This window comes from Phyllobates terribilis, unplaced genomic scaffold (genome assembly GCF_046119375.1).
Source record: "Phyllobates terribilis strain yellow unplaced genomic scaffold, ASM4611937v1 Scaffold_10__3_contigs__length_209671492, whole genome shotgun sequence".
Lineage (NCBI taxonomy): Eukaryota > Metazoa > Chordata > Amphibia > Anura > Dendrobatidae > Phyllobates > Phyllobates terribilis.
Window position 1 is genome coordinate 186,799,566 of NW_027362770.1, and position 15,368 is coordinate 186,814,933.

General features: G+C 48.0%; 1 protein-coding gene across 1 annotated transcript in view; it reads right to left on the reverse strand.

Annotated features, from left to right (window-relative positions):
* The window catches only part of OVCH1 (ovochymase 1), a 29,429-nt gene extending 15,588 nt beyond the window's left edge, over positions 1 to 13,841 (reverse strand). Inside the window, exons 1-17 of the mRNA XM_073649401.1 lie at positions 13,645 to 13,841; positions 13,390 to 13,458; positions 11,904 to 12,010; positions 11,638 to 11,735; positions 10,284 to 10,456; positions 10,003 to 10,098; positions 9,588 to 9,739; positions 9,127 to 9,319; positions 4,667 to 4,757; positions 4,315 to 4,445; positions 3,806 to 3,946; positions 3,024 to 3,154; positions 2,667 to 2,760; positions 1,215 to 1,360; positions 957 to 963; positions 710 to 769; positions 392 to 569 (exon numbers count right to left, since the gene is read on the reverse strand). Coding sequence (XP_073505502.1) covers positions 392 to 569; positions 710 to 769; positions 957 to 963; positions 1,215 to 1,360; positions 2,667 to 2,760; positions 3,024 to 3,154; positions 3,806 to 3,946; positions 4,315 to 4,445; positions 4,667 to 4,757; positions 9,127 to 9,319; positions 9,588 to 9,739; positions 10,003 to 10,098; positions 10,284 to 10,456; positions 11,638 to 11,735; positions 11,904 to 12,010; positions 13,390 to 13,458; positions 13,645 to 13,690 — 1,913 coding nt within the window. The 5' untranslated portion in view covers positions 13,691 to 13,841. The remainder of the gene's footprint in view (positions 1 to 391; positions 570 to 709; positions 770 to 956; positions 964 to 1,214; positions 1,361 to 2,666; positions 2,761 to 3,023; positions 3,155 to 3,805; positions 3,947 to 4,314; positions 4,446 to 4,666; positions 4,758 to 9,126; positions 9,320 to 9,587; positions 9,740 to 10,002; positions 10,099 to 10,283; positions 10,457 to 11,637; positions 11,736 to 11,903; positions 12,011 to 13,389; positions 13,459 to 13,644) is intronic.
* Positions 13,842 to 15,368: the final 1,527 nt, after the last annotated feature.

Sequence of the window (15,368 nt, forward strand, 5' to 3'; positions counted from 1 at the left end):
AATAAACATGGCTGCCCTACACCTCCTACAGGGGAGTCCCAAAACTGCTCCATTACTATGTGTAGTAACAAACATGGCCGCCCTACACCTCCAACAGGGGAGCCTCCGATCTGCTCCATTACTATGTATAATAACAAACATGGCCGCCCCACACCTCCAACAGGGGAGCCCCCGATCTGCTCCATTACTATGTGTAGTAACAAACATGGCCGCCGTCCCCCCCCCCACAGGGGAGCCCCCGATCTGCTCCATTACTATGTATAATAATAAACATGGCCGCCCCACACCTCCTACAGGGGAGCCCCCGATCTGTTCCATTACTATGTATAATAACAAACATGGCCGCCTTACACCCCCACAGTGGTGCCCCCTGCAATTTTTAGGGACTTACACTTGGCAGTGAGCAGCCGTCAGGGCCCATTGGGGCGAGATGATGACTCCTCCGCACAGGAACGTGCCATCGTACATGATGGCTACCTGCCACGGCCAACAGTTAGGGCAAGATTCCTCCCCTCCAACGATACGATTCAGAAGCCACTGGGGGGGCAGGGGTGCCACTCCGCAGACCCCTAAAATCCAGCCGGACACAGGAGGGACAAATTACATCAATGCATTATATTACAAACATAATGGCCCAAACAGGGGGGCAACAACAACAAAAAAAAAAAAAATTGGGGGTGGGGGATGGGCAATGGGGGCAGTTTCTCGCCTGTATTAAGCCACTGTGATTCTTGATTTGGTGCCGGAGACGTCTGAACGGATTTAACTTCTGGAGGGAAATCCCCCAAAAAATCATGAATTTCATGTTCCCCACCCACCCCCACTCCCCCAAGGCTGGGGCACTAGGAAAATGATTTTCGGGGTTATAAAAATCAATGGTGCAATTTTTCTTCAAACAGCGCCACCCCATGGAAAGGTTGTGTCAGGCACTGCAGATCGGCCCAGTTAAAGTGAACGGGTCTCCTGCAGTACCTGACACAACCTCTGGACAAGTGTGGTGCTGTGAGGATTGGAAAGAAACAAGAAAGTTTCATAACTACCGGATCTGACTACACACAGGATTTGTTTGTAGTCTGTTACCATGGAGACACATAGGATTTTGAATACATTAGTCAGATTTTAATTAAAATGAAAGATATTAGCACAGTTCTTTTATTTTAGACGGATGAGAGTTATTAAAAAAACTTTGTAAAAGTCTACATAACCATTTAAACACCGTGTGCACACTTACCTGGATATACAAAGCTGAACCTCGCCTTAAAGCCAGCGTAATTGCCCTCATGATCGCTTTTGAATTTAATGACCATGATGTTACTTGGGCTGAAGACGTCACGATCCACCAGAAATCCACATAAAGTAACTAGAAGGAGGGAGAAAGGAAAAGTCAGAAAAACTAAAACTAATCTGAGAGCAGCAGGGAGCTCCCCCTAGTGGTGACTACTGACAGGATCTTATCATGTATCTCTGTATACAGGGAGCTCCCCCTAGTGGTGACTACTGACAGGATCTTATCATGTATCTCTGTATACAGGGAGCTCCCCCTAGTGGTGGCTGCAGACAGGATCTTGTCATGTATCTCTGTATACAGGGAGCTCCCCCTAGTGGTGACTGCAGACAGGATCTTGTCATGTATCTCTGTATACAGGGAGCTCCCCCTAGTGGTGGCTGCAGACAGGATCTCATCATGTATCTCTGTATACAGGGAGCTCCCCCTAGTGGTGGCTGCAGACAGGATCTTGTCATGTATCTCTGTATACAGGGAGCTCCCCCTAGTGGTGGCTGCAGACAGGATCTCATCATGTATCTCTGTATACAGGGAGCTCCCCCTAGTGGTGGCTGCAGACAGGATCTTGTCATGTATCTCTGTATACAGGGAGCTCCCCCTAGTGGTGGCTGCAGACAGGATCTCATCATGTATCTCTGTATACAGGGAGCTCCCCCTAGTGGTGGCTGCAGACAGGATCTTGTCATGTATCTCTGTATACAGGGAGCTCCCCCTAGTGGTGGCTGCAGACAGGATCTCATCATGTATCTCTGTATACAGGGAGCTCCCCCTAGTGGTGGCTGCAGACAGGATCTTGTCGTGTATCTCTGTATACAGAGAGCTCCCCCTAGTGGTGGCTGCAGACAGGATCTTATCATGCATCTCTGTATACAGGGAGCTCCCCCTAGTGGTGGCTGCAGACAGGATCTTGTCATGTATCTCTGTATACAGAGAGCTCCCCCTAGTGGTGGCTGCAGACAGGATCTTATCATGCATCTCTGTATACAGGGAGCCCCCCCTAGTGGTGGCCGTAGACAGGATCGTAGCATGTATCTCTGTATACAGGGAGCTCCCCCTAGTGGTGGCTGCAGACAGGATCTCATCATGCATCTCTGTATACAGGGAGCTACCCCTAGTGGTGACTGCAGACAGGATCTTATCATGTATTACTGTATACAGGGAGCTCCCCCTAGTGGTGGCTGCAGACAGGATCTTATCATGTATCTCTGTATACAGGGAGCTCCCCCTAGTGGTGGCTGCAGACAGGATCTTATCATGTATCTCTGTATACAGGGAGCTCCCCCTAGTGGTGACTGCAGACAGAATCTTATCATGTATTACTGTATACAGGGAGCTCCCCCTAGTGGTGGCTGCAGACAGGATCTTAGGCATCTGCTAATACCGATTAGGCGAGATTCCTCTCTGTCGCTGTAAATTGAGACATGATCGTATTCACATTGTTTCTGATACTCCAGAGAAAAGTCTTCAAATACAATCTGCAAAGTCAACACAACAAGGTTATTAGATCAGAGTATAGTCTGCAGATGTGGATACTGGGGGTGAGCTGCATTACCAGACACAGTCAGACAGACATAAGTGGCGCTGTTTCTTGAAAATAAGTTCACTGAACCCTAAATAACTCTTCTTATTTAATCCATGATATTGGACCCAATCGGGGGTTGTATAGATGATTATTATTATTAACACTGAATCTAGAAGAGGTTGTATACAATCACCTTGGACCCAAGAAGCCATTTACCTGTATCACGTTCCCTTCTGGAGCTTCTATGACCCAACGACAGGAGGAGTTACTTGGGTACAATCCAGGATAATTAAGGGTGAAGATTTGGCCTTCCTTTCGTAGCTCCGCAGCACTGCTGCACCCGGAGCCTGTACAACGAGAAGGCAGAACTCACGACCCAGCGACAGGAGACCCAGCGACAGGAGACCCAGCGACAGGAGACCCAGCGACAGGAGACCCAGCGACAGGAGACCCAGCGACAGGAGACCCAGCGACAGGAGACCCAGCGACAGGAGGCCCAGCGACAAGAGGCCCAGCGACAAGAGGCCCAGCGACAAGAGGCCCAGCGACAAGAGGCCCAGCGACAAGAGGCCCAGCGACAAGAGGCCCAGCGACAAGAGGCCCAGCGACAAGAGACCCAGCGACAAGAGACCCAGCGACAAGAGACCCAGCGACAAGAGACCCAGCGACAAGAGACCCAGCGACAAGAGACCCAGCGACAAGAGACCCAGCGACAAGAGACCCAGCGACAAGAGACCCAGCGACAAGAGACCCAGCGACAAGAGACCCAGCGACAAGAGACCCAGCGACAAGAGACCCAGCGACAAGAGACCCAGCGACAAGAGACCCAGCGACAGGAGACCCAGCGACAGGAGACCCAGCGACAGGAGACCCAGCGACAGGAGACCCAGCGACAGGAGACCCAGCGGCAGGATACCCAGCGGCAGGAGACCCAGCGGCAGGAGACCCAGCGGCAGGAGACCCCAACGCAACGGCCGCCCAATCTCATCGGCACCCACCTTCCTTTGACATTGGAGATAACGAAGAGAACTCAAACTCAAACCCACGACGGTTGATAGAGCCATCCGAGGTGAAAGACACCGTGACATTACCGGAGCGGATTATCAGAGGGGACGGCAGGACGGATCCACACAACTTCCCTGAAAAAGGGCAGCAAATGTTTCACCCCATCATTTCCGTAGAATATACCTTCTTCCACCATCCTATATATACACTCTATGTAAATCCATTACAGTCACTACCTGCATCCACCACAAGAGGGAGCTCAATGCAAATGAATGTAGACACCTCCCACAGTAAATTCTATCTTCAGTAAGCTCCCCCTAGTGGTGACTACAAGCAGCCAGATATTTATCATATCACCATGGCTATGCAGGGAATTTGGAGTTCTATAATCAGAAAATGAAGCTCTAACCCCGATTTAAAGATGTGAACTGTACCTTAATTTCTAAGTGCGATTTCTCATATAAAGGGCAGCAAAACAATTTTCATGCATAAATAAACTCACGGACTTCCTTCTGTTTGACAGTAAAAGTCAGCGAGTCGTGAGCGCAAGTCACATGATCCTCGATGTCCAGTTTAATGAATCGGATCTTAATGATCATGCTCGCAGATGAAATTATTGTCCATCGACATTGACTGTAATGATGACAGATTTAAAGGGGCGGTACACGGTGTTAATATGCATATAGTTTTTACATGTTCTGTAAGGACAGATAGTTTCCTGCTTTAACTTATGCTCTATTTACATATATCTATCTATGACATAAGCAACATGTTGACTGTTTCCCTGTAAGACACAATTCTACCACTAGGGGGCAGGGGGTTTGTAGAATGACAACACTAAAAACCAATCTTACCTGTTGTCGGAGTAATTGCTGTTAGCATCTAAGGGGTACTTGATGTTACCATTTTTGGCGACAATAGTCAGTGGTCTCGAACTGCAGATGTCTGTAAGACACAAAATATATAAGATTTTATCTAAGAAAAGAAGAATGCACATGGAAATGATGGGCGAAATGAGATGCAATACTGGTTATAATAACCACAGATAGTGACTATTCTCCAACATGCATAGACTTGTAAATCACTGTAAGAAAAATAGAGTGACATGATAACATTCTAAATGCCGACAGCCACCACTAGGGGGAGCTCCCTGTATACAGAGATACATGATAAGATCCTGTCTGCAGCCACCACTAGGGGGAGCTCCCTGTATACAGAGATATATGATAACATCCTATGCCCAGCCACAACTAGGGGGAGCTCCCTGTATACAGAGATACATGATAGCATCCTATGTCCAGCCACCACTAGGGGGAGCTCCCTGTATACAGAGATACATGATAACATCCTATGTCCAGCCACCACTAGGGGGAGCTCCCTATATACAGAGATACATGATAACATCCTATGTCCAGCCACCACTAGGGGGAGCTCCCTGTATACAGAGATACATGATAACATCCTATGCCCAGCCACAACTAGCTGGAGCTCCCTGTATACAGAGATACATGATAGCATCCTATGTCCAGCCACCACTAGGGGGAGCTCCCTGTATACAGAGATACATGATAACATCCTATGTCCAGCCACCACTAGGGGGAGCTCCCTATATACAGAGATACATGATAACATCCTATGTCCAGCCACCACTAGGGGGAGCTCCCTGTATACAGATATACATGATAACATCCTATGTCCAGCCACCACTAGGGGGAGCTCCCTGTATACAGAGATACATGATAACATCCTATGCCCAGCCACAACTAGGGGGAGCTCCCTGTATACAGAGATACATGATAGCATCCTATGTCCAGCCACCACTAGGGGGAGCTCCCTGTATACAGAGATACATGATAACATCCTATGTCCAGCCACCACTAGGGGGAGCTCCCTATATACAGAGATGCATGATAACATCCTATGTCCAGCCACCACTAGGGGGAGCTTCCTGTATACAGAGATACATGATAAGATTCTGTCTGTAGCCACCACTAGGGGGAGCTCCCTGTATACAGAGATACATGATAACATCCTATGTCCAGCCACCACTAGGGGGAGCTTCCTGTATACAGAGATACATGATAAGATTCTGTCTGTAGCCACCACTAGGGGGAGCTCCCTGTATACAGAGATACATGATAAGATTCTGTCTGCAGCGATCACTAGGGGGAGCTCCCTGTATACAGAGATACATGATAGGATTCTGCCTGCAGCCACCACTAGGGGGAGCTCCCTGTATACAGAGATACAGTGCAGACCAAAAGTTTGGACACACCTTCTAATTTAAAGATTTTTCTGTATTTTCATGACTTTGAAAATTGTACATTCACACTGAAGGCATCAAAACTATGAATTAACACATGTGGAATTATATACTTAACAAAAAAGTGTGAAACAACTGAAAATATGTCTTATATTCTAGGTTCTTCACAGTAGCCACCTTTTGCTTTGATGACTGCTTTGCACACTCTTGGCATTCTCTTGATGAGCTTCAAGAGGTAGTCACCGGAAATGGTTTTCACTTCACAGGTGTGCCCTGTCAGGTTTAATAAGTGGGATTTCTTGCCTTATAAATGGGGTTGGGACCATCAGTTGTGTTGTGCAGAAGTCAGGTGGATACACAGCTGATAGTCCTACTGAATAGACTGTTAGAATTTGTATTATGGCAAGAAAAAAGCAGCTAAGTAAAGAAAAACGAGTGGCCATCATTACTTTAAGAAATGAAGGTCAGTCAGTGCGAAAAATTGGGCAAACTTTGAAAGTGTCCCCAAGTGCAGATGCAAAAACCATCAAGCGCTACAAAGAAACTGGCTCACATGAGGACCGCCCCAGGAAAGGAAGACCAAGAGTCACCTCTGTGTGGCACCCCAGGAGTCCGGTTGCCACAGTGGCATTGCCTCCCTCACAAGGGAGTGTGATGCCATGCCTGGAAGCAAGGAGGGGTCCCCTAATCAGGTTTTGGTAGCATGCAACACTTTCCTGGCTCCAGACCAGCAAGGGGAGCTCCTCCCCTTAGCAACTGGGATCTGGAGACGGGGTTAGTTAGTCTGAGGAGAGCAGAGAGGAGTTGAAGTCAGGACGTCGATGAGGAAAGACCTAGGGAGTGGAGCTGCACGGTAGTTCACCCCAGAGGGAAGCGCAGAAGCCCAGCAGCAGAAACCGGAGGGCAGGAGACTGCAGGTCTCCTGGCCCCATCAGACGCCCGGAGGCTCAGCAGCATGATAGGGTCCAGCACCGCCAACGTGGGAGCGACACTCCAGGAAGGCCCGAGCTGCCAGCCATACGGGTGAGGAACAGACGTTTTACTCAGGGAAGAGGGCCGCAGCACAGCTATACGCAGCAGGGTCAAAGAGGTAGCGCAAAGGGAAGGCCTCCAACTCCACCTGATTAGGTGGATCCCCCAACTTGCTTCCAGGCCGCCCGGACCTCTACTACCAGCTAGTACCCGTGCCCCGGTCTGCCTAACCACTGCAAGTAAAGATAAGAGGAAACCGCCATTAAGTTGTGGACCAATTATTAACTGCACCATCCTCTGCACTACACGATAACAGCAACGTCCACACTGCCCTGGAGCTAAGATCTACCTGTGGAGATGTAAACCAACTCTGCTGCAGTAACATCAGCTCCAGGGGATCTGCACCGCAGCGGCGGCTCCACATAGCCGCATATCACAGGTGGCGTCACAAACTGTATATAAAAACTATAAATCCCCTGTAAATATCCCCTTTTATTGACCGCCCTGGGTCACGGACAGGGTCACCACCACTGTGACATCTCCCCTAGCAACGACCGGCCCGGCACCGAGTACCCCACGGCCCAGGGGGCGCATCATCTGCTTCTGAGGATAAGTTTATCAGAGTCACCAGCCTCAGAAATCGCAGGTTAACAGCAGCTCAGATTAGAGACCAGGTCAATGCCACACAGAGTTCTAGCAGCAGACACATCTCTACAACAACTGTTAAGAGGAGACTTTGTGCAGCAGGCCTTCATGGTAAAATAGCTGCTAGGAAACCACTGCTAAGGACAGGCAACAAGCAGAAGAGACTTGTTTGGGCTAAAGAACACAAGGAATGGACATTAGACCAGTGGAAATCTGTGCTTTGGTCTGATGAGTCCAAATTTGAGATCTTTGGTTCCAACCACCGTGTCTTTGTGCGACGCAGGAAAGGTGAACGGATGGACTCTACATGCCTGGTTCCCACCGTGAAGCATGGAGGAGGAGGTGTGATGGTGTGGGGGGGCTTTGCTGGTGACACTGTTGGGGATTTATTCAAAATTGAAGGCATACTGAACCAGCATGGCTACCACAGCGTCTTGCAGCGGCATGTTATTCCATCCGGTTTGCGTTTAGTTGGACCATCATTTATTTTTCAACAGGACAATGACTCCAAACACAACTCCAGGCTGTGTAAGGGCTATTTGACCAAGAGGGAGAGTGATGGGGTGCTACGCCAGATGACCTGGCCTCCACAGTCACCAGACCTGAACCCAATCGAGATGGTTTGGGGTGAGCTGGACCGCAGAGTGAAGGCAAAAGGGCCAACAAGTGCTAAGCATCTCTGGGAACTCCTTCAAGATTGTTGGAAGACCATTTCCGGTGACTACCTCTTGAAGCTCATCAAGAGAATGCCAAGAGTGTGCAAAGCAGTCATCAAAGCAAAAGGTGGCTACTGTGAAGAACCTAGAATATAAGACATATTTTCATTTGTTTCACACTTTTTTGTTAAGTATATAATTCCACATGTGGTAATTCATAGTTTTGATGCCTTCAGTGTGAAGGTACAATTTTCATAGTCAGGAAAATACAGAAAAATCTTTAAATGAGAAGGTGTGTCCAAACTTTTGGTCCGTACTGTACATGATAAGATTCTGTCTGCAGCCACCACTACGGGGAGCTCCCTGTATACAGAGATACATGATAAGATTCTGTCTGCAGCCACCACTAGGGGGAGCTCCCTGTATACAGAGATACATGATAAGATTCTGTCTGCAGCCACCACTAGGGGGAGCTCCCTGTATACAGAGATACATGATAAGATTCTGTCTGCAGCCACCACTACGGGGAGCTTCCTGTATACGGAGATACATGATAAGATTCTGTCTGCAGCCACCACTAGGGGGAGCTCCCTGTATACAGAGATACATGATAAAATTCTGTCTGCAGCCACCACTAGGGGGAGCTCTCTGTATACAGAGATACATGATAAGATCCTGTCTGCAGTCACCACTAGGGGGAGCTCCCTGTATACAAAGATACATGATAAAATTCTGCACTCAGCCTCGTGTATTTCTTACTTATTTTAGGCTAACTTACTGTCAGATGAGGAATTTCGGATGAAGTCCATAAGTGCGGACACTCTGGAGTAAACGGCCGGAGACCCGAGAGCGACTCCGTTAGTCACTAACGTTCCCCAAGCTCTTCCACAACCAGCGCCCCAGGATGTACTGCCCACTAAGATCCATGTACCGGACCGCCGTCTGCAGACTAAGGGTCCTCCAGAGTCTCCCTGAGATAAATCACAACCACATTATAGCACAAACCAATTTCTAAGAAGGACCGTTAATTTTTCTCCATTTGTGACACAAGAATTCTCCCTTTTCTTAGTTGGTTTCCCCCATGTGACTTCCTGTTAATGTATGCTTACTTCCTGTTTGAATGGGAGGAGCTAAAACAAGTCTGTGCAGCATGGAGAGGCAGTGTATTGTATAGCAGCAGTTTATTATATAACATACAACGCAGTGCTATCTACAAAGTTTTCCGCCCCTGAAGCCCACCTGACAAGCATCTCTGCCCCCGTCTGGGAAGCCGGCACACAGCATTGATGTGTGGAGGGTTGGGAGCCCCATGGTGTCGAGCGCAGATCTGCAGGTTTCATCGTCTAGTATAGGCAGGCTCACCTCCTGCAGGATGTTGGCGAGCTCCCCACCTGAAAATAATAATTCATGTCAAAGATGCTGGAAAGGATGGGGGAGGGGCATAGTGATGTCCTTAAAGGGGTTGTCCATTCACTTTAACAGAGCCAAGCTCCAATACTAAACACCTCCATAGACAAGCGTGGCGTTATTTTGTAATGAAAGCAATCATGTTTTTCTGATCCTGGACAGCCCCTTTAAGCCACTGACAACCAATATGGCAGCCATATTGGTTGTGGCTGAACTGGATTTTATATGCGTAAACTGGTAAACTTACTCTCGTTAACCCTTCCCCATCCGCTGGTCACACACAAGGTCCCGGGCTCCGTCTTCTCCCCCACTTGTGGTAAGCACACTCGCTGGACCCTAGACCCTGAGACAAGGAGCAGAAGGAATTTAAAGGTACAGTGCACTTTCAGGCCTCAGCTGAGAGTTAAACTATTTGCTATAAAGCTGACAACCGACAACCCTATGCCCACGTTTCGAGTGATATTACCAAGGGCTATCAAAAGGAGCAGCACCCAAGATATCCACAATAGGAGCCTCCATGACACTCACCCAGGATGACCGGCTGCTGCAGATAGACCAGTGCGATGTCATAACTCCCACTCCCATCATGCTTGTACTCAGGATGCAGCTTCATGTCAGACACGGGGATATCTTGCTGCTCGGGGTCTGCGCTGCTCTGGTCGTACTCTCCAGCGACGACCAACAAGTGTTTGATTTTATTACTGGAAATAAGACATGGTGGGAGTTGGATGTGGACATGATCTACAGAGCGACGGCACAGCCCGACTATGTTAGCTTTCTACAATGGAGGAATCAATGCCGAGGAGGACGGCCACCTATGAGCAATGATAATTATAAAGATGGCTGCCTATATAGACCCAGGTGCTGAGAATGATGGCCACCTATAGGCACTGGGGTCTATGACTATGAAAGCCGCCTATAGTAACTGGGGTAGATGACAATGATGGCCAACTTTAAGGATGGGATCCATGAGATTGATGGCTGCCTATAGAGGTAAAAGCCAATTACGATGATGGCCTCCTACATGCACGAATGGAATTGGCGGTCCCCTCCCGGGCGCAGAGGATGTTGGCGGTCCCCTCCCAGGCGCAGAGGACGTTGGCGGTCCCCTCCCGGGCGCAGAGGACGTTGGCGGTCCCCTCCCGGGCGCAGAGGACGTTGGCGGTCCCCTCCCGGGCGCAGAGGACGTTGGCGGTCCCCTCCCGGGCGCAGAGGACGTTGGCGGTCCCCTCCCGGGCGCAGAGGACGTTGGCGGTCCCCTCCCGGGCGCAGAGGACGTTGGCGGTCCCCTCCCGGGCGCAGAGGACGTTGGCGGTCCCCTCCCGGGCGCAGAGGACGTTGGCGGTCCCCTCCCGGGCGCAGAGGACGTTCACGGTCCCCTCCCGGGCGCAGAGGACGTTCACCGTCCCCTCCCGGGCGCAGAGGACGTTCACCGTCCCCTCCCGGGCGCAGAGGACGTTCACCGTCCCCTCCCGGGCGCAGAGGACGTTCACGGTCCCCTCCCGGGCGCAGAGGACGTTCACGGTCCCCTCCCGGGTGCAGAGGACGTTCATGGTCCCCTCCCGGGTGCAGAGGACGTTCACCGTCCCCTCCCGGGCGCAGAGGACGTTCATGGTCCCCTCCCGGGTGCAGAGGACGTTCACGGTCCCCTCCCGGGCGCAGAGGACGTTCACGGTCCCCTCCCGGGCGCAGAGGACGTTCATGGTCCCCTCCCGGGCGCAGAGGACGTTCACGGTCCCCTCCCGGGCGCAGAGGACGTTCACGGTCCCCTCCCGGGCGCAGAGGACGTTCACGGTCCCCTCCCGGGCGCAGAGGACGTTCACCGTCCCCTCCCGGGCATTGAGGGAGTCACCTCTGATCTCGGTGTTTGGCTGATACTTACTTATCTGCAGGAAACACACAGTGAGCCGCAGTAACCACCAGATTTTTCTCCACAATAGCTCCCCCACAGATGTGTTTTTCATAAAACTTTATTGACACCTGTATAAGAAAACAACACAATATCTGCTTTTACACAATTTTTTTCACAGCTCAAATGTTTATTGTATATTTCTTTAAAAATAATTTATGATGCAGATTTAACTGTGACTGGAGTATAACGTGCCCATTTCCTACACAACATGAGAAACACCCTCGTGTTACTCTTACAGTCCAAGGCTGTCCACCAATCGGTGCGTCCGCTCCCCCAACGATACGCGAGCTTACTTGTATCAGGTTTGCCATTTTCCTCAAGGGCCGAATGCCGCATTTCATCCCTGATGAGAATAAGCAGGGAAAAAAAAAATACTCTTAAAGAGTGTGTGAACTTGTGCAACATTATAATTGCGCCAAAGAAACGAAAATCTAATAAAAGAAAAATATTGCAAAAAGCCGTAATAAAATATTTCCTGTATGCATCTCCTATGCAGACCTATGTTTCCATCAGTCCTCATAACTCACAGTTTGATTTCTGTTCCCGGACAGCTATGATCTGCGCAGGAACTGCATACACAAAACGGTAGGAAATTTAGAAGTATTTGCATCTTTGAATTTTTTTATGCACAGGCCTCAAAAAACAACAGCAACAAAAAAAAACTATATAGAAAAGACACAAATAGCAGCAAAAAGAGCCAGCTCCAGTCACTGCTGTGCAACTGTTTAGATGCTGCGGTCAATCTCTGACAGCGGCAGTTAAATGGTTATGGTGAGCCTTCATGCCCAAACCAGAGATTGTAGGAGAGCCGATGGATTACCATGCCAGCTAGGGGGCTACCAGAGCCCCTGTCACTGCCATCTTTGTACCCCTGTAAAGCTCTGCCTGGACTGGGCTACATAGAAAATTTGGGGTTTTTTTGCTGTAGAAGCAATGCTGACGTATCGCAGTATAAGTGATCAAATGATGACAGGTTCGACTAAAAAAGAAGCAGAAGTTAATAAAAAAATATATATAATGTAATATTATATAATATATATATATATGTGTGAATTTAAAAATAAAATATTTGGTATTTGGCATCACCGCATCCATAAAAGTCCACTCTATTAAATTCTAAAACTAGTTAGCCTGTAGGATAAATGTAGCAAGAAACACAAAAAAAAAAGAAAAAAAGAGAGACCCTTGAATTAGCATTTTTTGGCCTCTAGCATTTCCCTAATCATTGAATAAAAAGTGGTAAAAAATAAAAAGAACATAGGTAACCAAAATGACATCTCTGCACAAGTCATTGCACCGCTCCAACAACCCAAAAACAAAAAAGTTGCGGTCTTAAAATAAGGCAAATTTTCTAAAAAAAAAAAAAAAAGTTTTGAATTTTTTTTTTTAAATTATCAAAATATAAAAAACAAAGTTTGGTTTCGCCACTTCCGGCTCCTGCACAGACCACTGAGTTTGACTTTTCCGGTGTATATGACCGGATTTGTTACTTTTTTACATAGTCTGTCCCCAGGCAATGTTTTATTTTACCTAAAAAAAATAAATATATATCTCTTTAAGGGGTTAACAGTGTCAGCAAGATCACTAGTCCTAAACGCAGCTTTAGCGGCAATTCATACTTTCCTCCATCAGGGGCACCACTTAAAAATACAGTAGAATTTACTATTGCCCCTTAGATGGGCGCCGGCCAGTATAAGTATACAAAACTAGAAACCATCTGACCTGCGGTTCTTGGTGATCCGGACCATCTCTTTGCTATGACTGGAGAGGACGGCGATACATCGGTGATACCTGCACATAACACCAGGATATATGAGACCTGGGTGTATATATATATATATATACTGTACACACAGACCCTATCACCATCTATGGAGAGGACCAGAGGGTCACCCACCACAAGGTGAAGGTGTAACCTACAAACTAGGAGTACTGGCAGAGAGATATACAATAAGGAACATGACTTCAGGGACTCACCCAAGGACAGACGTAGGACCACTAATAACAAGACGCACAGAGCCATTGACTTCACAGCCAGAAGTCCTCCAAGAACCAGTGAAACCTCCAGGATAATCAGCTGCTCGGTCCATGGAGATTGCAGACAGGTGGAGACGTCCAAACCAAGGAGTGGAACCCGGGGAAGAAACAAGGTCCAGTCTGGAAAATCCAAACTCTGTATCAGTGTTATAATCAATGTCTGCCAGTAGAGGGCGACGTGGAGGAACAATACACAGGATATAGATGTATGCACGGCGATACTATAGGCGAGTCACTAATGTATAATAACTATATAAACTATAATAATAACTATATAAATAGAAAAGTAATGTAACAATTAGTGATGATCGAGGAGGTCGGACGCCAGACGGGCACGACTCAAGTAACGAGTATAATGGAAGTCAATGGGAAACTCAAGCATTTTTTCGGCAGACCCTACAAGGAGGTCTGGGGAGGGGGGCAGGAAAATCACTGAAATGGATGGAAACAGCGCTTAAATAGGATGAGAACAGCATGGGGAAGACCCCTGGAAGCATCTCTGACTCCCAGGCCGCTCCTGACAACAATGGTGTCAGACTATTACGCCGGACAATAAAACCTACAAAAAAAACGAAGATAAAACGGATTTTACAGGGAAAAATGTTCGGAAACATTTCTAATGACTTGACTATAAGGTAAAATTAAAAAGAGAAAAAAAAAACGCCTCCTCCACCCCTTAACTCTGAAACTCATAAAGGCTATGCGGATAATGTGAGAACTGCCAACAATTAGGAGGAGGGACTCCGATACACCCTGTATAAAGGAGGGCCTCATACACATTCTGCTACAATTGTTAGGTAGTTGGATTCCTAGACTCATAAAGCCTATGTATTAAATGCAAGGTCTGCCAAAAATTAGAAGGAGGGACTGCAATACAACCTGTAAGACACATAGAGGAGAGCCTCAGAAAACATTTCCCATTTTTAAGGAGTGGGACTCCTAGACTGGTAAAGTGTATGCACTTAAGTGCAAGGGCTGAAAAACATTTACCCCTGGGGGGTATACAAATTTATATGTAAGCGAATTATAGAGGCAGTGTTATGATCTGCAACAAGTACTAAAGAAAGATAGGGGAAAGCTGTTCCTACAGTAAGACTAAGCTGAATCCCTACGATGTAGCGGGCTGCCTGTTCCTAGTGAACAGACCCACCTTAGTCCTCGGCTAGTCTGAACGAAGACCTATAGAATAAGGGGAAGGGTCCCTAAAAGAACTAAGGACTGGGACAAAAATGGGACACCTCCTAACAGAGAAGTTGTTGCAGAACACAAACAGACAAAAAGGTACTAGAGGTCCTAGAAGGACCAAGCGAACTGACAGAGAAAGGCACAGAAGCACCTGGCTAGAGAAACAGTCAAACACTGAAGTCCAGCAAAGCCAGGAGGGCGGAGCTAGAATATAAAGGCAGGTGGTCACGGACCGCAAAACACAAAATGGAAAAACAAACAGGAGGGTTGTAACAGGTAGGCCTCATACACATCCTGTAAAAATTATGAGCGAGTGCTGCCTGTTTACCCTCTAAAAAGTATGAGAGAAGGCCGCATGATGATCCTCAAAAAAGTTTGAGCGAAGGACGCATGATGGCCCTCTAAAAAGTTTGAGAGAGGGCCGAATGATAGCCCTCTAAAAAGTTTGAGCGAGGGCCACATGATAACCCTCTAAAAAT